The following is a 23,656-nucleotide window of genomic DNA, read 5'->3' as shown; positions in this document are numbered from 1 at the left end:
GAGCGGCTGCGGGTCGGGACCGGAACCGGGGCCGGGAACCGCGACAGGGCCCGGGAACCGCGACAGGAGCGGCGGCGGGAGCGGCTCAGGCGCCGGCGGAGCCAGGCTCGGAGCGGAAGGCAGCGGGTGAGGGAGGGAGGCGGCGGCGGCAGCGCTCGGGGCCGCAGCGGAGCCCTCAGAGCACCCCCGGAGCCCTCAGGGGGCCCTCGGGGCAGCCCCGGAGACCTCAGAGCCCTCAGATCCCCCCAGATCCCTCAGGGCATCCTCAGAGCCCCACCCGCAGCCCTCAGAGCCTTCAGATCTGCCCGGATCCTTCAGAGCCCCCCGGAGCCCTCAGGGCAGCCCGGGAGCCCTCAGAGCGTCCTCATCCCCCCCGAGGACGCTCCTTGACCCCTCAGACCCCTCAGACCCCCCCCCAGAGCCCCCCGGAGCCCTCAGAGTTCCCCTGGATCCCCTCAGAGCCCTCTCAGAGGGTCCGCGGAGCCTTCAGGGCAGCCCGGGAGCCCTCAGAGGAGCCCTCAGGACCCCCCAGCCCCCTCAGGACCTCACTCACGCACTCCTTGGCCTCTCAGGACCCCTCAGATCCCTCCTTGACCCCCCCAAGGCACCCCCAGACCCCTCAGAGCCGCCCCCGAGCCCTCTCAAGGCTCCTCAGAGCCCTCCTCAGACCTTCCTGGATCCCTCAGGACCCCTCAGAGCCACCCCTCACACACTCCCTGCCCCCCCAGATTCCCCTTCAGACCCTCCTGGAACCCCTCAGGACCCCCCAGAATCCCCTTCAGACCCTCCTGGAACCCCTCAGGACCCCTCAGGACCCCCCAGATTCCCCTTCAGACCCTCCTGGAACCCCTCAGGACCCCTCAGGACCCCCCAGATTCCCCTTCAGACCCTCCTGGAACCCCTCAGGACCCCCCAGAATCCCCTTCAGCCCCTCCTGGAACCCCTCAGGACCCCCCTCACACGCTCCTCGACCCCTGCTCGATCCCCCCAGCCCCGCAGGCCCCGGCCATGTCGGACAGCGAGGAGAGCAACTTCTCCGAGGAGGAGAGCGAGCGCAGCAGCGACGAGGGCGACGACAACGAGGTCAGGCCCGAGGCGCGGGGGCGTTTTGGGGGGATTTGGGGCGTTTGGGGGGATTTTGGTGGGGGTTTGAAGGGTTTGGGGGGATTTTGGGGGGGGGTTATGGGGCATTTTGGGGGGATTTTGAGGGATTTTTGGGGTGATTTTGCGGGGATTTTGCGTGATTTCGAGGGATGCCCTGAGGGATTTTGGGAGGATTTTGGGGTATTTGGTGGGATTTTGGGGAGTTTCGAGGGGGTTTTGGGGGGTTTGGCAGGGTTTATGGGGGGATTTTTGGGGGGGGGGCTTTGGGGTATTTGGTGGGGATTTTAGGGAGATTTTTGGGGGATTTTGGGAGGATTCTGGGGGCATTTGGGGGAATTTTGTGGGGGTTTTGGGTGGATTTTGGGGGGCTTTGAGTGGGCTTTTGGGGGGATTTTGGGGGTCCCTGAACCCCCCCGCCCCCCCAGCCCGAGGAGCAGCGCGGGGGGGGCAGCGGCAAGGAGGAGCCTGAGGAGGAGGAGGAGGAGGAGGAAGAGGAGGAGGAGGAAGAATACGATGAGGAGGAGGAGGAGGAGGAAGACGACGACCGGCCGGCCAAGAAGCCGAGACACGGGGGCTTCATCCTGGATGAGGCTGGTGAGGGGGGCTTGGGGGCTCTGGGGGGCTTTGGGGGGGTCTGGGAGGGATTTTGGGGGGTCTGGGAGGGATTTTGGGGGGTCTGGGAGGGTTTTTGGGGTGTCCAGGAGGGATTTTGGGGGGTCCGGGAGGGTTTTTGGGGGTGTCTGGGAGGGGTTTTGGGGGTGTCCGGGAGGGTTTTTGGGGTGTCTGAGAGGGTTTTTGGGGGTGTCTGGGAGGGGTTTTGGGGGTGTCCGGGAGGGTTTTTGGGGGGGTCTGGGAGGGTTTTTGGGGTGTCCAGGAGGGATTTTGGGGGGTCCGGGAGGGTTTTTGGGGTGTCTGAGAGGGTTTTTGGGGTGTCTGGGAGGGTTTTTGGGGGTGTCTGGGAGGGTTTTTGGGGGGGTCTGGGGGTCTCCAGGCCGCTGACCCCCTCCCTTCCCCGGCCAGATGTTGACGATGAGTACGAGGATGAAGATCAGTGGGAGGATGGGGCCGAGGACATCCTGGAGAAAGGTGAGAGCCTGGGGAGGGGCTGCAGACCCACCCAAACCCCTCACCTGGGGAGGGGCTGCAGACCCACCCAAACCCCTCACCTGGGGAGGGGCTGCACACCCACCCAAACCCCTCACCTGGGGAGGGGCTGCAGACCCACCCAAACCCCTCACCTGTGGGGCTGTGAACCCCCCCAAACCCCTCACCTGGGGAGGGGGCTGCGAACCCACCCACCCACCTGTGGGGCTGCAGACCCACCCAAACCCCTCACCTGGGGAGGGGGCTGCGAACCCACCCAAACCCCTCACCTGTGGGGCTGTGAACCCACCCAAACCCCTCACCTGTGGGGCTGTGAACCCACCCAAACCCCTCACCTGTGGGGCTGTGAACCCACCCAAACCCCTCACCTGTGGGGCTGTGAACCCACCCAAACCCCTCACCTGGGGGGTCTGAGGGGTCTGGGGAGGGGGCAGCTGAGCCCTGCATGGGGTGGGTGCCCGCTGCCCCCTCCCCACATGCCCTGAACCCCTTTTCCTGCCCCAAAACTGCCCCCTCCCCAAATCCCCAAAGCGCCCTTTCCTTCCCCAAACCCCTTTTTCCCTAAATCCCCTTTTTGCCCCAAATCCCTTTTCCCCCAAATCCCTTTCCCCCCCCCCCAACCCCTTTTTCTCCCCAAATCCCCATTTTCCCACCAAAATCTCTTTTTCTCACCCAAATCTCTTTCCCCCCTGTCCCTTTCCCCAAATCCTCATTTCCCCCCAAACCCCCTTTACCCCTAAATCCCCATTTTTCCCCAAATCCCCATTTTCCCCTAAAACCCATCTTTCCCCCATCCCTTTTCCCCCCAAACCCCTTTATCCCTAAATCCCCTTTTTTCCCCCCAAACCCTTTATGCCCAAAATCCTCCTTTTTCCCCAAAAAATCCCCATTTTCCCCCCAAACTCCTTTATCCCTAAATCCCCTTTTTCCCCCCAACCCTTTTTCCCCAAAAAATCCCCCTTTTTCCCCAAAATCCCCCATTTTCCCCCCAAACCCCTTTATCCCCAAATCCCCTTTTTTCCCCCCAAACCCCTTTATCCCCAAATCCCCTTTTTTGCCCCCAAACCCCTTTATCCCCAAACCCCTTTTTCCCCCCAACCCTTTTTCCCCCAACCCTTTTTCCCCAAACCCCTTTTTCCCCAAAATCCCCCATTTTCCCCCCAAACCCCCCTTTCCCCTCCCTTTCCCGGGGTCCCCCCTCTCTCCTCCCCCTCCATCTCATCCGCTCTCGCCTGGGTTTTTTTCCGTTGCATTTTTTTCTTTATTATTTTCCCCCAAACCCCCGGTTTTCCCCCCAAACCCCCGGTTTTGCTGTTGATTTGCTCCATCCTCCACCGCCACCTCCTCCTCCTGCTGCTCCTCCCGGGGGCAGAGGAGATCGAAGGTAAGAGCCCCCTGCCCGACTCCCGGGGCCGCGCCCCCTCCCCAGGCCCCGCTGCCCCCGCCCACGCTCCTGTGCCTCCTCTTCCTCAGCCTCCAACATCGACAACGTGGTGCTGGACGAGGATCGCTCGGGGGCGCGCCGCCTGCAGAACCTCTGGAGGTCACCCCGCTTTCCCCAATTTCCCCGCTTTTCCCCAATTTCCCCTCTTTTCCCCTGGTTTCCCCGAGTTTTTGCTGTTTTCCCTTCCTTTTCCCCCATTTTCCCCCATTTTCCCTGCGGTTTTGCGGCTTTTCGTTCATTTTCCCACGGGTTTTGCTGCTTTTCCCCCATTTCCCTCGGTTTTTTGCCAGTTTTCTTTCCTTTTTCCCTATTTTCCCCATTTTCCCCTTGTTTTCTCCATTTTCCCTTTGTTTTCCCCATTTTCCCCTTGTTTTCCCCATTTTCCCCTCGTTTTCCCCATTTTCCCCTTGTTTTCCCCATTTTCCCCTTGTTTTCCCCATTTTCCTCTTGTTTTCCCCATTTTCCTTTCCTTTTCCCCCATTTTCCCTGCGGTTTTGCTGTTTTTCGTTCATTTTCCCATGGGTTTTGCTGCTTTTCCCCCATTTCCCTCCATTTTTTTGCCGGTTTTCTTTCCTTTTCCCCCATTTCCCCCATTTTCCCCTTGTTTTCCCCATTTTCCCTGATTTTTTGATGATTTTTTTCCTTTTCCCCCATTTTCCCCGCAGTTTTGCTGTTTTTCGTTCATTTTCCCACGGGTTTTGCTGCTTTTCCCCCATTTCCCTCGATTTTTTTGCCGGTTTTCTTTCCTTTTCCCCTATTTTCCCCATTTTCCCCTTGTTTTCCCCTTGTTTTCCCCCCATTTTCCCTGATTTTTTGATGATTTTTTTCCTTTTCCCCCATTTTCCCGCATTTTCCCTGTTTTTTTGGTGGTTTTCCCCCATTTCCCCCCATTCCCGCTCATTTCCCCCCCTTTTTCCCCAGTTCTTCTGGGATTTTTTCAATTTCTCTCATTTCTCCCCATTTCTGCCCTGCTTTCCCCATTTTCCACCCATTTTTCCCATTTCTGGCTCATTTCTCTCAATTTTTCCCTTTTTTCACCACATTTTTCCCATTTTTCCCGGTTTTCCCCCCGTTTTTCCCCGTTTTTCCCGTTTCCGGCTGATTTCTCCCCGTTTTCCCCGCAGGGACCAGCGTGAGGAGGAGCTGGGCGAGTACTACATGAAGAAATACGCCAAGTCCTCGGTGGGCGAGACGTGAGTGACCCCCGGGTGACCCCTGAGTGACCCCCGCGTGACCCCCGCGTGACCCCGCCTGGCCACGCCCCCCCGGCCCCGCCCCGCCCCCTGATTTTGGGGCGTTTTCCCCGTTTCCGCAGAGTTTACGGCGGCTCCGACGAGCTCTCGGATGACATCACCCAGCAGCAGCTGCTGCCCGGCGTCAAGTGAGATTTGGGGCCAGAAACGGGGATTTTGGGGCAAAAACGGGGATTTTGGGGATGGGAACTGATTCTGGGGGCAAAAACGGGGATTTTGGGGCAAAAACGGGGATTCTGGGACAAAAACGGGGGTTCTGGGGATGGGAACTGATTCTGGGGACAGAAATGGGGATTTTGGGGAGGGGAACTGATTTTGGGGAGAAAAACGGGGATTTTGGGGAGGGGAACTGATTTTGGGGGCAAAAATGGGGATTTTGGGGAGGGGAACTGATTTTGGGGGCAGAAACGGGGATTTTGGGTCAGGACTCCCAAGAATCAGAACTGATTTTGGGGACAAAAACGGGGATTTTGGGGCCGGGGTTCTGGGGATGGGAACTGATCTGGGGAGAAAAACGGGGATTTTGGGGCTGGGGTCGCGTTAATGGAAACCGATTTGGGGACAAAAAAGGCAATTTTGGGGCAGGGCTCCTGGGGATGGGAACTCAGCTGGGGGAATTTGGGTCAGGATTCCTGAAAATGGGAACTGATCTGGGGAAAAAAAGGGGGAATTTGGGTCAGACGCCCAAAATAAGGAATTTTTGTTGTCCCCCACAGGGACCCCAATCTCTGGACAGTCAAGTGCAAGGTGGGTGCTGGGGGGGGGGGCACCTAAACCCCCCAAAATTTGGGGTTTGTGCCCAAAAATCCCCTCTGAGCCCAAACCCCGCTGGTTTTGCCCAAATTCTGCCGTTTTCACCCCAGATCGGGGAGGAGCGCGCCACGGCCATCGCCCTCATGCGCAAATTCATCGCCTACCAGTACACGGAGACGGTGAGCACTGGGGGCACTGGGGGGACTGGGGGGGACTGGGGGCACACCTGTACCTGGGGACGCACCTGTGCATGGGGACACACCTGTACACACCTGTACATGGGGACACACCTGTACCTGGGGTCACACCTGTACACACCTGTACATGGGGACACACCTGTGCATGGGGACACACCTGAGCATTGGGGTCACACCTGAGCATGGGGTCACACCTGAGCATGGGGTCACACCTGTACACACCTGTACATGGGGTCACACCTGAGCATGGGGACACACCTGAGCATGGGGACACACTTGTGCATGGGGACACACCTGAGCATGGGGACACACCTGTACATGGGGACACACCTGTACACACCTGTACATGGGGACACACCTGAGCATTGGGTCACACCTGTACATGGGGACACACCTGAGCATGGGGTCACACCTGAGCATGGGGACACACCTGTACATGGGGACACACCTGTACACACCTGTACATGGGGACACACCTGAGCATTGGGTCACACCTGTACATGGGGACACACCTGAGCATGGGGTCACACCTGAGCATGGGGACACACCTGAGCATTGGGGACACACCTGTACATGGGGACACACCTGTGCATGGGGTCACACCTGAGCATGGGGACACACCTGTACATGGGGACACACCTGTACACACCTGAGCATGGGGACACACCTGTACACACCTGTACATGGGGACACACCTGAGCATTGGGTCACACCTGAGCATGGGGACACACCTGTGCATGGGGTCACACCTGAGCATGGGGACACACCTGAGCATTGGGTCACACCTGAGCATGGGGACACACCTGAGCATGGGGACACACCTGAGCATTGGGTCACACCTGAGCATGGGGACACACCTGAGCATGGGGACACACCTGAGCATTGGGGTCACACCTGTGCCTGGGGACACACCTGTGCACACCTGTACATGGGGACAATGGGATCACACCTGTACAGAGGCACACCGGGGCTGTTCCTGGTGTCACACTGATGTCCCCTGCTGTCCCAGCCCCTGCAGATCAAATCCGTGGTGGCACCTGAGCACGTGCGGGGTTACCTGTACGTGGAGGCTCTGGGGGCTCACCTGTACACACCTTACACACCTGTACATGGGGATAATGGGATCACACCTGTACAGAGGCACACCGGGGCTGTTCCTGGTGTCACATTGGTGTCACACTGATGTCCCTGCTGTCCCCAGCCCCTGCAGATCAAATCCGTGGTGGCACCTGAGCACGTGCGGGGTTACCTGTACGTGGAGGCTCACCTGTACATACCTGTACATGGGGACACTGAGGCTGTTCCTGGTGTCACACTGATGTCCCTGCTGTCCCCAGCCTCTCCAGATCAAGTCGGTGGTGGCACCTGAGCACGTCCGGGGTTACCTGTACGTGGAGGCTCACCTGTACACACCTGTACACACCTGTACACACCTGTACACGGGGACGCTGAGGCTGTTCCTGGTGTCACACTGATGTCCCCTGCTGTCCCCAGCCCCTGCAGATCAAATCCGTGGTGGCACCTGAGCACGTGCGGGGTTACCTGTACGTGGAGGCTCACCTGTACATACCTGTACACACCTGTACACACCTGTACATGGGGACAATGGGATCACACCTGTACATGGGGACACTGAGGCTGTTCCTGGTGTCACACTGATGTCCCCTGCTGTCCCCAGCCCCTGCAGATCAAATCCGTGGTGGCACCTGAGCACGTGCGGGGTTACCTGTACGTGGAGGCACTGGGGGCACACCTGTACACACCTTACACACCTGTACAGAGGCACACCGGGGCTGTTCCTGGTGTCACACCAATGTCACATTGATGTCCCCTGCTGTCCCCAGCCCCTCCAGATCAAGTCGGTGGTGGCACCTGAGCACGTGCGGGGTTACCTGTACGTGGAGGCCTACAAGCAGACGCACGTCAAGCAGGCCATCGAGGGCGTGGGCAACCTGCGCCTGGGCTACTGGAACCAGCAGATGGTGCCCATCAAGGAGATGACGGACGTGCTCAAGGTGGTCAAGGAGGTCACCAACCTCAAACCCAAGGCCTGGGTGCGCCTCAAGAGGGGCATCTACAAGGACGACATCGCCCAGGTGAGGGGGACGCACCTGGGGGACACATCTGGGAGGGGAAGGGACACACCTGGGAGGGAGGGACAGGCATGGGAGGGGAAGGGACACACCTGGGGGGGGAAGGGACACACCTGGGAGGGGAAGGGACACGCCTGGGGGACACCTGGGAGGGGAAGGACACACCTGGGAGGGGAAGGACACACCTGGGGCCACAGCTGGGGGCTCCGGGCTCACCTGAGGCTCCCCCGTGCCCAGGTGGATTACGTGGAGCCCAGCCAGAACCAGATCTCCCTGAAGATGATCCCCAGGATCGACTTCGACCGCATCAAAGCCAGGATGAGCCTGGTGAGGGGGGAGGGGAGGGGAAGGGGGAGGGGAGGTACACCTGGGGGGGGGAGGGGAGGTACACCTGGGGGGGGAGGGCAGGTCCCCAGGGCAGATCCCAGCGGGTCGCCTGGGCGGATCCCTGCTCAGATCCTGGCTCGGTGGATCCCAGCTCAGATCCCAGCCCAGCGGATCCCCCAGCAGATCCATCCCCCCCCCCAGCAGATCCCCAATCCGATCCCAGCTCAGTGGATCCCCGGTGCAGATCCCCGCTCGGCGGATCCCAGCTCAGTGGGTCCCCAATCAGATCCCCCCACTCAGCAGATCCCAGATCAGAGGATCCCCTGCTCAGCAGATCCCAGCTCAGTGGATCTCAGATCAGATCCCTGTTCAGTGGATCCCCTCCCAGCTCAGATCCCTGTTCAGTGGATCTCAGATCAGCTCAGATCCCTGTTCAGTGGATCTCCTCTCAGATCAGATTCCCCTCTCAGTGGATCCCCTCCCAGCTCAGATCCCCGTTCAGTGGATCCCCGTTCAGTGGATCCCCTCTCAGCTCAGATCCCAGCTCAGTGGATCTCAGATCAGCTCAGATCCCTGTTCAATGGATCCCCTCCCAGCTCAGATCCCCTCCCAGCTCAGATCCCCGTTCAATGGATCCCTGTTCAGTGGATCCCCTCCCAGCTCAGATCCCCGTTCAATGGATCCCCGTCCAATGGATCCCCTCTCAGCTCAGATCCCAGCTCAGTGGATCTCAGATCAGATCCCCTCCCAGCTCAGATCCCCGTTCAGTGGATCCCTGTTCAGTGGATCCCCTCCCAGCTCAGATCCCCGTTCAGTGGATCCCTGTTCAGTGGATCCCCTCCCAGCTCAGATCCCTGTTCAGTGGATCCCCTCCCAGCTCAGATCCCTGTTCAGTGGATCCCCTCCCAGCTCAGATCCCCTCCCAGCTCAGATCCCAGCTCAGTGGATCTCAGATCAGATCCCTGTTCAGTGGATCCCCTCCCAGCTCAGATCCCCGTTCAATGGATCCCTGTTCAGTGGATCCCCTCCCAGCTCAGATCCCCGTTCAGTGGATCCCTGTTCAGTGGATCCCCTCCCAGCTCAGATCCCCGTTCAGTGGATCCCTGTTCAGTGGATCCCCTCCCAGCTCAGATCCCTGTTCAGTGGATCCCCTCCCAGCTCAGATCCCTGTTCAGTGGATCCCCTCCCAGCTCAGATCCCCTCCCAGCTCAGATCCCAGCTCAGTGGATCTCAGATCAGATCCCTGTTCAGTGGATCCCCTCCCAGCTCAGATCCCCGTTCAATGGATCCCTGTTCAGTGGATCCCCTCCCAGCTCAGATCCCTGTTCAGTGGATCCCCTCCCAGCTCAGATCCCCGTTCAATGGATCCCTGTTCAGTGGATCCCCTCCCAGCTCAGATCCCTGTTCAATGGATCCCCTCCCAGCTCAGATCCCTGTTCAATGGATCCCCTCCCAGCTCAGATCCCTGTTCAGTGGATCCCCTCCCAGCTCAGATCCCCTCCCAGCTCAGATCCCAGCTCAGTGGATCTCAGATCAGATCTCTGTTCAGTGGATCCCCTCCCAGCTCAGATCCCTGTTCAATGGATCCCCTCCCAGCTCAGATCCCCTCCCTCTCTCTCTCCCCCCCCCCCGCAGAAGGACTGGTTCGCCAAACGCAAGAAGTTCAAGCGGCCGCCCCAGCGCCTCTTCGACGCCGAGAAGATCCGGTAGGGCCGGGAATGAGGGGGATCCCCGGGACCCCCCGGGATCCACTGACCCCCCCCGGGACCCCCCGGGATCCACTGGGATCCACTGACCCCCCCCGGGACCCCCCTGCAGATCCCTGGGCGGGGACGTGGCCTCGGACGGCGACTTCCTCATCTTCGAGGGCAACCGCTACAGCCGCAAGGGCTTCCTGTTCAAGAGCTTCGCCATGTCGGCCGTGGTGAGCCCAAAACCGCCCAAACCCACCCCAAAATGGGCCCCTCACAGCCCAAAATGGGCCCCAAGGGCTTCCTGTTCAAGAGCTTCGCCATGTGGGCCGTGGTGAGCCCAAAACCGCCCAAACTCACCCCAAAACGGGCCCCTCACAGCCCAAAATGGGCCCCAAGGGCTTCCTGTTCAAGAGCTTCGCCATGTGGGCCGTGGTGAGCCCAAAACCGCCCAAACCCACCCCAAAATGGGCCCCTCACAGCCCAAAATGGGCCCCAAGGGCTTCCTGTTCAAGAGCTTCGCCATGTCGGCCGTGGTGAGCCCAAAAACGCCCAAACCCACCCCAAAATGGGCCCCAAGGGCTTCCTGTTCAAGAGCTTCACCATGTCGGCCGTGGTGAGCCCAAAACCGCCCAAACCCACCCCAAAACGGGCCCGTTCCAACCCAAAACCTGGCGCCCCGACACAAATTTGTCCGTTTGAACTGAAAATTTGCCTCCTCTACCCAAAATCCACGGGTTTCAACCTGGAATCCTCTCTGAAGCCCAAATCCACCTTTTTGAACCAAAATCTGCCTGTTTGAACCCAAAACGCTCGAGTTTGATCCTGAAACCCCACCCCTGGTCCAGCCCCAGACCCGGTTTTGCCCCAAACTGTGGGATTTTACCCCAAACCATGGTATTTTACCCCAAACCATGGGATTTTACCCCAAACTGTGGGATTTTGCCCCAAACTGTTCGATTTTACCCCAAACCCTGGTATTTTACCCAAACTCTGTGATTTTGCCCCAAACTGTTTGATTTTACCCAAAACCCTGTGATTTTACCCCAAACCCTGGTGTTTTCCCCCAAACCCTGGTATTTTACCCAAACCCTGGTATTTTGCCCCAAACTATCGTATTTTACCCCAAACCCTGGTATTTTACCCCAAACCCTGGTATTTTCCCCCAAACTGTTTGATTTTGCCCAAACCCTGTGATTTTGCCCCAAACCAGATCACGGAGGGCGTCAAGCCCACCCTGTCCGAGCTGGAGAAGTTCGAGGACCAGCCCGAGGGCATCGACCTGGAGGTGGTGACCGAGAGCACAGGTGAGGGCAGGGCCGGGGCGCCACCCCCGCCTTCCGCAGCCCAAACGGCCCCAAAACCGCCGGAATTCACCCCAAAACGGCCGCAGGGAAGGAGCGCGAGCACAACTTCCAGCCCGGGGACAACGTGGAGGTGTGCGAGGGGGAGCTCATCAACCTGCAGGGCAAGATCCTCAGCGTGGACGGCAACAAGATCACCATCATGCCCAAGCACGAGGACCTCAAGGTGGGCAGAGCCCCGAAAGGCCCCGATCCGGGGCGGATTTTGGGGCAATAACGCCGGAATTTGGGGCTGTTCCAGGACATGCTGGAGTTCCCGGCGCAGGAGCTGCGCAAGTACTTCAGGATGGGCGACCACGTGAAGGTGATCGCGGGCCGGTTCGAGGGCGACACCGGGCTCATCGTCAGGGTGGAGGAGAACTTCGTGATCCTGTTCTCGGACCTGACCATGCACGAGGTGGGGAACGGGGAGGAAAACGGGGAAAACGGGAAAAACGGGGAAAAAATGGGAAAAAACGGGGAAAAAATGAGAAAAATGAGAGAAAAACGAGAAAAAAACGAGAAAAACGGCATAAAAATGGGGCAAAATGGACGGTGGAGGAGAACTTTGTGATCCTGTTCTCGGACCTGACCATGCACGAGGTGGGGAACGGGGAGGAAAACGGGGAAAACGGGAAAAAATGGGGAAAAAATGGGAAAAAACGGGGAAAAAAACGGGGAAAAAATGGGGAAAACGGGGAAAAAACGAGAAAAAAACAAGAAAAAACGGCATAAAAATGGGGCAAAATGGACGGTGGAGGAGAACTTTGTGATCCTGTTCTCGGACCTGACCATGCAGGAGGTGGGGAACGGGGAGAAAAACGGGGAAAAAATGGGAAAAAACGGGGAAAAAATGAGAAAAATGAGAGAAAAACGGCATAAAAATGGGGGAAAAGAGGATGAAGTGAGGGGAAATGGACGGGGGAGGAGAACTTCGTGATCCTGTTCTCGGACCTGACCATGCACGAGGTGGGGAACGGGGAGAAAAACGGGAAAATGGGAAAAAACGGGGAAAAATGGGGAAAACGGGCAAAAAACGAGAAAAAAACGAGAAAAAATGAGAGAAAAATGGGAAAAAAGGGGCATAAAAATGGGGCAAAATGGATGGTGGAGGAGAACTTTGTGATCCTGTTTTCGGACCTGACCATGCACGAGGTGAAAAATGGGGAAAAAATAGGGAAAATGGGAAAAACCATGAAAAAAACCTGGAGTGGAAATGGGGAAAGCCCAGGAAATCCACAGGAAAAGTGGGGAAAAACGGGAAGACCGAGGAAAACCAGGAAAAACCTGTGGAAAAATAGGAAAATGTGAAGAAGAATGAGGAAAAAAAAAAAGGGGAAAAATTGTGAAAAGCCCGGAGAAAGCGGTGGGAGCCGGGGACGGGGTTTTGGGGTGAAACCTGGCGGTTTTGGGGCCCGCGCCCAGGCGGTTTCTCCCCGTTCTGTGCCCAGCTGAAGGTGCTGCCCCGGGACCTGCAGCTCTGCTCCGAGACGGCCTCGGGCGTGGACGTGGGCGGGCAGCACGAGTGGGGGGAGCTGGTGCAGCTGGACCCCCAAACCGTGGGGGTGATCGTGCGCCTGGAGCGCGAGACGTTCCAGGTGAGAGCCCCGAAGGAACCCCGAAATCCTGGCCGAAAACCCCAAAAATCTGCCACAAAACTGCCCGAAATCCTGGCCAAAATCCCAAAAAAACCACCTGAAATCCTGGCCAAAAACCCCAAAACATCTCCCACAAAACACACCCGAAATCCTGGCCAAAAACCCCAAAAACATCTGCCACAAAACCGCCCGAAATCCTGGCCAAAAACCCCCAAAATTCTGTCACAAAACACACCCGAAATCCTGGCCAAAAACCCCCAAAAATCTGCCACAAAACCGCCCGAAATCCTGGCCAAAATCCCCCAAAATTCTGTCACAAAACGCACCCGAAATCCTGGCCAAAAACCCCCAAAAATCTGCCACAAAACCGCCCGAAATCCTGGCCAAAATCCCCCAAAATTCTGTCACAAAACGCACCCGAAATCCTGGCCAAAATCCCCAAAAAAACACCTGAAATCCTGGCCGAAATCCCCCAAAAAAACCGCCCGAAATCCTGGCCAAAATCCCCCAAAAAACCACCCGAAATCCTGGCCAAAAACCCCAAAACATCTCCCACAAAACACACCCGAAATCCTGGCCAAAAACCCCAAAAACATCTGCCACAAAAGCACCCGAAATCCTGGCCAAAAACCCCCAAAAATCTGCCACAAAAGCACCCGAAATCCTGGCCAAAATCCCCCAAAATTCTGTCACAAAACGCACCTGAAATCCTGGCCAAAATCCCCAAAAAAACACCCAAAATCCTGGCCAAAAACCCCCCAAAAAATCTGCCACAAAACCGCCCGAAATCCTGGCCAAAATCCCCAAAAAATCTGCCACAAAACCGCCCGAAATCCTGGCCAAAATCCCCAAAAAATCTCTGTACCCCAGCTCTGTACCATCAGCTGTACCCCAGGTGTATCCAGGTGTGTCTCAGGCTGTCCCAGGTGTACCCAGGTGTGTCCCTGGTATCCCAGGTGTATCCCAGTCAGTCCCAGCTGTACCCAGGTGTACCCAGGTGTATCCCAGGTGTACCCAGGTGTACTCAGGTGTACCCAGGTGTACCCAGGTGTACTCAGGTGTATCCAGCTGTACCCAGCTGTACCCAGGTGTACCCAGGTGCGCCCCTGTCCCCCAGGTGCTGAACATGTACGGCAAGGTGGTGACCGTGCGCCACCAGGCTGTCCCAGGTGTATCCCAGTCAGTCCCAGGTGTACTCAGGTGTACCCAGGTGTATCCAGGTGTACCCAGGTGTATCCAGCTGTACCCAGCTGTACCCAGGTGTACCCAGGTGTATCCCAGTCAGTCCCAGCTGTACCCAGGTGTACTCAGGTGTACCCAGGTGTACCCAGGTGTACTCAGGTGTACCCAGGTGTACCCAGGTGTACCCAGGTGTATCCAGCTGTACCCAGCTGTACCCAGGTGTACCCAGGTGCGCCCCTGTCCCCCAGGTGCTGAACATGTACGGCAAGGTGGTGACCGTGCGCCACCAGGCTGTCCCAGGTGTATCCCAGTCAGTCCCAGGTGTACTCAGGTGTACTCAGGTGTACTCAGGTGTACCCAGGTGTATCCCAGTCAGTCCCAGGTGTACCCAGGTGCGCCCCTGCGCCCCCAGGTGCTGAACATGTACGGCAAGGTGGTGACCGTGCGCCACCAGGCGGTGACGCGCAAGAAGGACAATCGCTTCGCGGTGGCGCTGGACTCGGAGCAGAACAACATCCACGTCAAGGACATCGTCAAAGTCATCGACGGCCCCCACTCCGTGCGTCTGGGGCAGATTTGGGGCAGATTTGGGGCATTTTGGGTCATTTTGGGGCAGGTTTGGGTCATTTTGGGTCATTTGGGGGCAGGTTTGGGGCATTTTGGGGAGCAGAACAGCATCCACGTCAAGGACATCGTCAAAGTCATCGACGGCCCCCACTCCGTGCGTCTGGGGCAGATTTGGGGCATTTTGGGGCATTTTGGGTCATTTTGGGGCAGGTTTGGGGCATTTGGGGGCAGGTTTGGGTCATTTTGGGGGAGATTTGGGGCATTTTGGGGCAGGTTTGGGGCATTTTGGGGCAGGTTTGGGTCATTTTGGGGAGATTTGGGTCATTTTGGGGCAGGTTTGGATCATTTTGGGGCAGATTTGGGTCATTTGGGTCTCACCCTGATTTTGGGGGTCTCACTGAGGAATTTTGGGGGTCTCACCTGTTGATTTTGGGGGTCTCACCTGTTGATTTGGGGATCTCACCTGTTGAATTTTGGGGGTCTCACCCTGATTTGGGGGTCTCACCTGTTAATTTGGGGAGTTCTCACCCCTCCCTGGCCGCGCAGGGCCGCGAGGGCGAGATCCGGCACCTGTTCATTTGTGGGGGTTTCACTGAGGAATTTTGGGGGTCTCACCTGTTGATTTGGGGTCTCACCTGTTGATTTTGGGGGGTCTCACCCTGATTTGGGGTCTCACCTGTTGATTTTGGGGGGTCTCACCCCTCCCTGGCCGCGCAGGGCCGCGAGGGCGAGATCCGGCACCTGTTCATTTGTGTGGGTCTCACCTGTTGAATTTTGGGGGTCTCACCTGTTAATTTTGGGGGGTCTCACCTGTTGATTTGGGGGTCTCACCTGTTGATTTGGGGGTCTCACCTGTTAATTTGGGGGGTCTCACCCCTCCCTGGCCGCGCAGGGCCGCGAGGGCGAGATCCGGCACCTGTTCCGCGGCTTCGCCTTCCTGCACTGCAAGAAGCTGGTGGAGAACGGGGGCATGTTCGTGTGCAAGACGCGGCACCTGGTCCTGGCGGGGGGCTCCAAGGTCAGGCCCCCTCCCCGCCGCCCCCCATTTTCCCGTTTTCCCCCTTTTTCGCCCCGTTCCAACCCCGTTCTCCCGCCAGCCCCGCGACGTCACCAACTTCGCCATGTGCGGCTTCGCGCCCATGTCCCCCCGCATCAGCAGCCCCATGCACCCCAGCGGGGCCGGTGAGTGCTTTGGGGAGGGGTCCCGGGGGTCCTCAGGGGCCCCTCTGAGCCCCCTCCCCTCCGTGCCCCCTCCCCAGGGCAGAGGGGCGGATTCGGGGCCGGGGGGCTGAGCCGGGGCCGCGGCCGGCGCGACAACGACCTCATCGGGCAGACGGTGCGCATCTCCCAGGGGCCCTACAAAGGTGGGTCTGGGGCCCTCCCCGAGCCCCAAAACCCCCTTGGGGGGTCCCAGAACCCCCTTGGGACCCTCCCCGAACCCCAAAACCCCCTCGGGGGCTCCCCAAACCCCAGAAACGCCCTTGGGACCCTCCCCAAAGCCCCAAAACCCCCTCGGGGGGTCCCCAAACCCCCTTGGGACCCTCCCCAAAGCCCCAAAACCCCCTCGGGGGCTCCCCAAACCCCAGAAACCCCCTTGGGACCCTCCCCAAAGCCCCAAAACCCCCTCGGGGGCACCCAGAACCCCAGAAACGCCCTTGGGACCCTCCCCAAACCCCAGAAACGCCCTTGGGACCCTCCCCGAACCCCAGAAACGCCCTTGGGACCCTCCCCGAGCCCCAAAACCCCCTTGGGACCCTCCCCAAAGCCCAGAAACCCCCTTGGGACCCTCCTCAACCCCCAGAAACACCCTTGGGACCCTCCCCGAGCCCCAAAACCCCCTCGGGGGCTCCCCAAACCCCCTCGGGGGCTCCCAGAACCCCAGAAACGCCCTGGGGGGCTCCCAGAAACGCCCTGGGGGGCTCCCCTGAGCCCCCCTGAGCCCCCCAAACCCCCCCAGGGTACATCGGGGTGGTGAAGGACGCCACGGAGTCGACGGCGCGCGTGGAGCTGCACTCGACGTGCCAGACCATCTCTGTGGACAGGCAGAGACTGACCACCGTGTGAGTGACCCTGGGGACACCCCGGGGACACCCTGGGGACACCCCTGAGACACCCCCGAGGGCAGGGACACCCCCGGGGACAGTGCCAGACCATCTCTGTGGGCAGGCAGAGACTGACCACCGTGTGAGTGACCCTGGGGACACCCTGGGGACACCCCGGGGACAGCCCTGGGGCTGGGGGTGGCCCCTAAGGGGGTCTCTGACACCCCTGAGAGGGTCCTGGAGCCACCCCCTGTGTCACCCTCCCTGTGTCACCCTCCCTGTGTCACCCCGTTCTGTCCCCACAGGGGCTCGCGGCGCCCCGGGGCTCTCACCTGTGTCACCCCCCTGTGTGACCCCTGTGTGACCCTCCCTGTGTCACCCCCCTGTGTGACCCCTGTGTCACCCCTGTGTCACCCCTGTGTCACCCCTGTGTGACCCTTGTGTGACCCCTGTGTGACCCCCGTGTCACCCCCCATTGACCCCCGTTCTGTCCCCACAGGGGCTCGCGGCGCCCCGGGGGTCTCACCTCGGCCTACGGGAGGACCCCGATGTACGGATCCCAAACCCCCATGTACGGCTCGGGGTCCAGAACGCCCATGTACGGCTCACAGACGCCCCTGCACGACGGTGAGTGACAGTGGGACATCAATGGGGACACTGGGGACATCACTGGGGACATTGCTGGGGACACTGGGGACAATGGGGACATTGGGGACATCACTGGGGACAATGGGGACATCAATAGGGACAGCCCCTGTACGGCTCACAGACGCCCCTGCACGACGGTGAGTGGGACACGGGGACACTGGGGACATCAATGGGGACACTGGGGACATCATTGGGGACATGGGGACATCATTGGGGACAGCCCATGTACGGCTCACAGACGCCCCTGCACGACGGTGAGTGACAGTGGGACATCAATGGGGACACTGGGGACATCGCTGGGGACATTGGGGACAGCCCCTGTACGGATCCCAAACCCCCCTGCACGACAGTGAGTGGGGCAATGGGGACACTGGGGACACTGGGGACAATGCTGGGGCAGTTTGGGGACAGCTCAGGGCAATTTGGGACCATTCCAGGGCAATCTGGGCACATTTGGGGACCATTCCAGGGACATTTGGGGACAATTCCGGGACAATTCCAGGGCAATTTGGGCACATTTGGGGACGCTCTGGGTTGGGGGTTCCTGGGGGGCCCCTGGGGACACTCTGGGGGGGCCGGGGGTGGCTCTGGGGGGGTCTCTGGGGACACTTGGGGGTCCCGAGGGGGTCACGACAATTTCGGGGTGTCCCCCCCCCTCAGGGAGCCGCACCCCCCACTACGGCTCGCAGACCCCCCTGCACGACGGGAGCCGGACCCCGGCCCAGAGCGGGGCCTGGGACCCCAACAACCCCAACACGCCCTCCAGGTGAGACCCCCACCCAAAATAACCCAAAATAACCCAAAATATCCCAAAATAACCCAAAATAACCCAACAACCCCAACACGCCCTCCAGGTGAGACCCCCACCCAAAATAACCCAAAATAACCCAAAATATCCCAAAATAACCCAACAACCCCAACACGCCCTCCAGGTGAGACCCCCACCCAAAATAACCCAAAATAACCCAAAATATCCCAAAATAACCCAAAATAACCCAACAACCCCAACACGCCCTCCAGGTGAGACCCCCACCCAAAATAACCCAAAATAACCCAAAATATCCCAAAATAACCCAACAACCCCAACATGCCCTCCAGGTGAGACCCCCGCCCAAAATAACCCAAAATAACCCAAAATATCCCAAAATAACCCAAAATAACCCAACAACCCCAACACGCCCTCCAGGTGAGACCCCCACCCAAAATAACCCAAAATAACCTTAAAATAACCCAAAATAACCCAAAATAACCCAAAATAACCCAACAACCCCAACACGCCCTCCAGGTGAGACCCCTCCTCAAATTAACCTTAAAATAACCCAAAATCTCTCTCTCTGGGGCCGGGTTCCCGTTTCGGGGACCCCTCCCCAATTTTCCCCCAATCCGGGGGTCTCTGTTTCTCTCTCTGGGGCCGGGTTCCCGTTCCGGGGACCCCTCCCCAATTTCCCCCTCCCCAGGGCGGACGAGGATTTCGAGTACGGCTTCGAGGACGAGCCCACGCCGTCCCCCCAGGGCTACGGGGGCACCCCCAACCCGCAGACCCCGGGGTACCCCGACCCCGCGTCGCCCCAAGTCAGCCAGCCCTACAACCCGCAGACCCCCGGCACGCCCGCCATGTGAGTGGGGACCCAAAATCACCCGAAATCACCCAAAAAAACCCCAAAATCACCCCCGAAATCCCCTTCAAAATCACCCCAAAAAAAACCCCAAAATCACCCCAAAATCACCCCAAGTCAGCCAGCCCTACAACCCGCAGACCCCCGGCACGCCCACCATGTGAGTGGGGACCCAAAATCACCCGAAATCACCCCAAAAAAAACCCAAAATAACCCCCGAAATCCCCTTCAAAATCACCGCAAAATTACCCCAAAATCACCCCAAAATTACCCCAAAATCCCCCCAAGTCAGCCAGCCCTACAACCCGCAGGCCCCCGGCACGCCCGCCATGTGAGTGGGGACCCCAAAATACCCCAAAATACCCCAAAATCACCCCCGAAATCCCCTTCAAAATCACCCCAAAAAAAACCCAAAATTACCCCAAAATCACCCCAAAATCCCCCCAAGTCAGCCAGCCCTACAACCCGCAGACCCCCGGCACGCCCGCCATGTGAGTGGGGACCCAAAATCACCCGAAATCACCCAAAAAAACCCCAAAATCACCCCCGAAATCCCCTTCAAAATCACCCCAAAAAAAACCCCAAAATCACCCCAAAATCACCCCAAGTCAGCCAGCCCTACAACCCGCAGACCCCCGGCACGCCCACCATGTGAGTGGGGACCCAAAATCACCCGAAATCACCCCAAAAAAAACCCAAAATAACCCCCGAAATCCCCTTCAAAATCACCGCAAAATTACCCCAAAATCACCCCAAAATTACCCCAAAATCCCCCCAAGTCAGCCAGCCCTACAACCCGCAGACCCCCGGCACGCCCGCCATGTGAGTGGGGACCCCAAAATACCCCAAAATACCCCAAAATTACCCCAAAATCCCCTTCAAAATCACCCCAAAATACCCCAAAATTACCCCAAAATCCCCTTCAAAATCGCCCCAAAATACCCCAAAATTCTCCCCAAATCCCACCAAAAAAATCCCTAAAATCCCCAAAATCCCCCAAAACCTGCCGGGCGGGGGGGTGGGAGGGGAAGGGGGCGAATGGTCCTGGGGACCCCAAAATGGGGTTTGGAGTTTGGGGCTCCCCAAAATGGGGACCTGGGGGGTGGGGGACACCAAAACCGACCCTGAGAGGGGGAAACGGCTCCTGGGGGCCCAGGTGTGCCCAGGTGTGAGCCCAGGTGTGCCCAGGTGTGCCCAGGTGTGCCCAGGTGTGAGCCAGGTGTGCCCTGGGTGTTACCCAGGTGTGAGCCAGGTGTGAGCCAGGTGTGAGCCAGGTGTGCCCAGGTGTGCCCAGGTGTGAGCCAGGTGTGCCCTGGGTGTTACCCAGGTGTGAGCCAGGTGTGAGCCAGGTGTGAGCCAGGTGTGCCCAGGTGTGCCCAGGTGTGAGCCAGGTGTGCCCTGGGTGTGCCCTCACCTGTGCCCAGGTGTGAGCCAGGTGTGAGCCCAGGTGTGCCCAGGTGTGCCCAGGTGTGCCCCAGGTGTGACCCAGGTGTGAGCCAGGTGTGACCCTGGGTGTGCCCTGGGTGTGCCCTCACCTGTGCCCACCTGTGCCCACCTGTGCCCACCTGTGCTCACCTGTGCCCTCACCTGTGCCCACCTGTGCCCACCTGTGCTCACCTGTGCCCACCTGTGCCCCCAGGTACAACACGGAGCAGTTCTCGCCCTACGCCGTCCCCTCCCCCCAGGGCTCCTACCAGCCCAGCCCCTCCCCCCAGAGCTACCACCAGGTGGCGCCGAGCCCGGTCGGGTACCAGAACACGCACTCACCTGCGAGCTACCACCCCACGCCCTCACCTATGGCCTACCAGGTACCCAAATACCCCGAATTCACCCCAAAATGACCCTGACCCCAAAAAACCCCGACCCAAAAAACCCCGCCCCAAAAAACCCCACCCCAAAAAACCCCGCCCCAAAAAACCCCACCCAAACCCCACAAACCCCACCCAAACCCCACTCACCTGCGAGCTACCACCCCACGCCCTCACCTATGGCCTACCAGGTACCAAAACACCCCAAATTCACCCCAAAATAACCCTGACCCCAAAAAACCCCACCCAAATCCCCTTTAATCCCCCCCAAATCCTGTTATAGCCCCCCCAAACTCCCCTTTAATCCCCCCAAATCCCCCAATATCCCCCAAACCCCCATATAGCCCCCCAAAACCCCCCAATAACCCCCCCAAATCCCCCTAATATCCCCCAATATCCCCCAAACCCCCTCTAATCCCCCCCAAACCCCCCCTAACCCTGTCCCCATTGCCCCCCAGGCCAGCCCCAGCCCCAGCCCGGTGGGCTACAGCCCCATGGCCCCCCCAGACCCACTTTAACCCCCCAAACCCCATTGAAACCCCCCCAAACCCCCTCTAATCCCCCCCAAACCCCATTGAAACGCCCCAAATGACCCTGTCCCCATTGCCCCTCAGGCCAGCCCCATGACCCCCCCAGACCCCCTTTAACCCCCCCAAACCCCATTGTAACCCCCCAAACCCCCATATAACCCCCCCAAACCCCATTGAAACGCCCCCAAATCCCCCCAATACTCACCCAAACCCCCATATAGCCCCCCCAATCCCCCCCCAAACCCCATTGTGACCCCCCAAACCCCCTCTAATCCCCCCCAAACCCCATTGAAACCCCCCAAACCCCCCCTGACCCTCTCCTGTCGCCCCCCAGGCCAGCCCCAGCCCCAGCCCGGTGGGCTACAGCCCCATGACCCCCGGCGCCCCCTCCCCGGGCGGGTACAACCCCCACACCCCCGGCTCGGGCATCGAGGCGGGCGCGGGCGGGGACTGGGTGACCACGGACATCCAGGTGAAGGTCAGGGACTCGTACCTGGACAGCGCCGCCGTGGGCCAGACCGGCGTCATCCGCAGCGTCACGGTACCGGGCGGGGGTCACGGGGGGATTTGGGGGTCACAGGGGGGGTTTGGGGGTCACAGAGGGGATTTGGGGGGTCACAGAGGGGATTTGGGGGGGTTTGGGGGGGATTAAAGGGGTTCTGGGGACGCTGGGTGACCACGGAGATCCAGGTGAAGGTCAGGGACTCGTACCTGGGACAGCACCAGGTACCTGGGGAGGGGGTCTGGGGGGGGTTTGGGGGGTCACAAAGGGGATTTGGGGGGTCACGGGGGGGTTTGGGGGTCACAAAGGGGATTTGGGGGTTTTTTTGGGGGGTTTTTTGGGGGGGTTTTGGGGGTTTTTTTTGGCAGGATTTTGGGGGTTTTTTTTGGCAGGATTTTGGGAGGTCCCTGAGGGGATTTTGGGGGAGTTTTATGGCGGCATTTTGGGGGGTCACAAAGGGGATTTTGGAGGGTTTTTTTGGGAGGATTTGGGGGGTCACAGAGGGGATTTTGGGGTTTTTTTTGGGGGGTTTTTTGGGGAGGATTTTGGGGGTTTTTTTGGGGGTTTTTTTGGGGGGATTTTGGGGGGGTCACAGAAGGGATTTTGGGGTTTTTTTGGGGGGGATTTTGGGGGGTTTTCTGGGGCGATTTTAGGGGGATTTTTGGGGGGTCACAGAGGGGATTTGGGGGGGGGTTCTGGGGGGATTTTGGGGGATTTTTTGGGGTTTTTTTGGGGGGATTTTGGGGTTTTTTGGGGGGATTTTGGGGTTTTTTGGGGGGGATTTTGTGGGGTTTTCTGGGGGGGATTTTGGTGGGGTTTTTTGGGGGGATTTCGGGGGTCCCCAAGGCTGACCCCTCCCCATCCCCGTGGCAGGGCGGGATGTGCTCGGTGTACCTGAAGGACAGCGAGAAGGTGGTCAGCGTGTCCAGCGAGCACCTGGAGCCCGTCACGCCCACCAAGAGCAACAAGGTGGGACCCCCACGCACACCTGGGCACCCCCAAATCCCCCCCAAATTGCCCCCAAATTGCCCCCAAATTGCCCCAAATCCCCCCCAAATTGCCCCCAGCTGCCCCAAACCCCCCTCAAACCTCTCCGGGATGCCCCCAAACCCCTCCTGAACCCCTTTTTGCCCCCATTGCCCCCCCAGGTGAAGGTGATCCTGGGCGAGGACCGCGAGGCCACCGGGATCCTGCTGAGCATCGACGGCGAGGACGGCATCGTGCGCATGGACCTGGAGGAGCAGCTCAAGATCCTCAACCTGCGCTTCCTGGGCAAGCTGCTCGAGGCCTGAGCGCCCCGAGGACCCCAGACCCATTTAGCCCCTTTTTACCCCTTTTTTTGCCCTTTTTTCCCCCTTTTTTTGCCCCTTCTTGCCCATTTTCTGCCCTTTTTTCACTCCTTTTTTTCCCCCGTTTTTGGCCATTTTTCTGCCCCTTTTCGCTCATTTTTCGCTCCTTTATTGCCCTTTTTCTGCCCCGTTTCTGCAATTCCCCTTGTTGCTGTTTCTGGTTTTTGGTGTTGAATAAAGAATTGGGGGCGCAGCACTTGGAGTTTTGGGGTCAATTTCGGGGGATTCGGGGCAAGTCTTGGGGCCAGTTTGGCGGGATTTGGGGCTGCTTTTGGGACAAGTTTTGGGGGAAATTTGGGCTGATTTCCAGGCCCATTTTGAGGGATTTCAGGCTGGTTTCCAGGCCCATTTTGGGGCCAGTTTTTGGGGGGTTTGGGGCCTGTTTCAAGGCCCTTTTTCGAGTCGGTTTCAGGGGATTTGGGGATACTTTCAGAGCCCATTTTGGGGCCAGTTTGGGGATCTTGGGGTCCATTTTGGGGCCGGTTTGGGGATTTCGGGGCCGCTC

The 23,656-nt window shown here is 59.0% G+C and overlaps 1 protein-coding gene across 1 annotated transcript; it reads left to right on the top strand.

The window, feature by feature from the left end:
- The first annotated feature begins 86 nt into the window (after positions 1 to 86).
- SUPT5H (SPT5 homolog, DSIF elongation factor subunit) lies at positions 87 to 23,216 on the top strand. The gene is made up of 29 exons (XM_066570605.1): positions 87 to 126; positions 992 to 1,083; positions 1,530 to 1,698; positions 2,125 to 2,190; positions 3,682 to 3,751; positions 4,777 to 4,845; positions 4,968 to 5,033; positions 5,622 to 5,652; positions 5,769 to 5,837; positions 7,700 to 7,951; positions 8,186 to 8,275; positions 9,911 to 9,981; positions 10,094 to 10,199; positions 11,180 to 11,273; positions 11,360 to 11,496; positions 11,572 to 11,727; positions 12,761 to 12,907; positions 14,502 to 14,648; positions 15,549 to 15,674; positions 15,754 to 15,838; positions 15,916 to 16,020; positions 16,614 to 16,716; positions 17,198 to 17,325; positions 18,007 to 18,112; positions 18,804 to 18,962; positions 20,602 to 20,770; positions 21,635 to 21,841; positions 22,676 to 22,771; positions 22,951 to 23,216. Exons 2-29 carry the CDS (start codon positions 1,009 to 1,011, stop codon positions 23,092 to 23,094), a joined length of 3,243 nt encoding a protein of 1,080 aa, XP_066426702.1. The 5' UTR covers positions 87 to 126; positions 992 to 1,008; the 3' UTR covers positions 23,095 to 23,216.
- The last annotated feature ends 440 nt before the right edge of the window (positions 23,217 to 23,656 follow it).

The sequence above is a fragment of the Molothrus aeneus genome, unplaced genomic scaffold (genome assembly GCF_037042795.1).
Source record: "Molothrus aeneus isolate 106 unplaced genomic scaffold, BPBGC_Maene_1.0 scaffold_30, whole genome shotgun sequence".
In the NCBI taxonomy this organism is placed as follows: Eukaryota; Metazoa; Chordata; class Aves; order Passeriformes; family Icteridae; genus Molothrus; species Molothrus aeneus.
Note: the sequence above shows the minus strand (reverse complement) of the source record. Positions and strands in the feature narration are given on the sequence as shown.

Coding starts and splice junctions, on each gene's coding strand:
- SUPT5H (XM_066570605.1), top strand. CDS start 1,009: ATGTCGGACAGCGAGGAGAGCAACTTCTCCGAGGAGGAGAGCGAGCGC. Junction 1,084..1,529: donor ACGAGGGCGACGACAACGAG/GTCAGGCCCGAG, acceptor CCGCCCCCCCAG/CCCGAGGAGCAGCGCGGGGG. Junction 15,839..15,915: donor CATGCACCCCAGCGGGGCCG/GTGAGTGCTTTG, acceptor CCCCCTCCCCAG/GGCAGAGGGGCGGATTCGGG.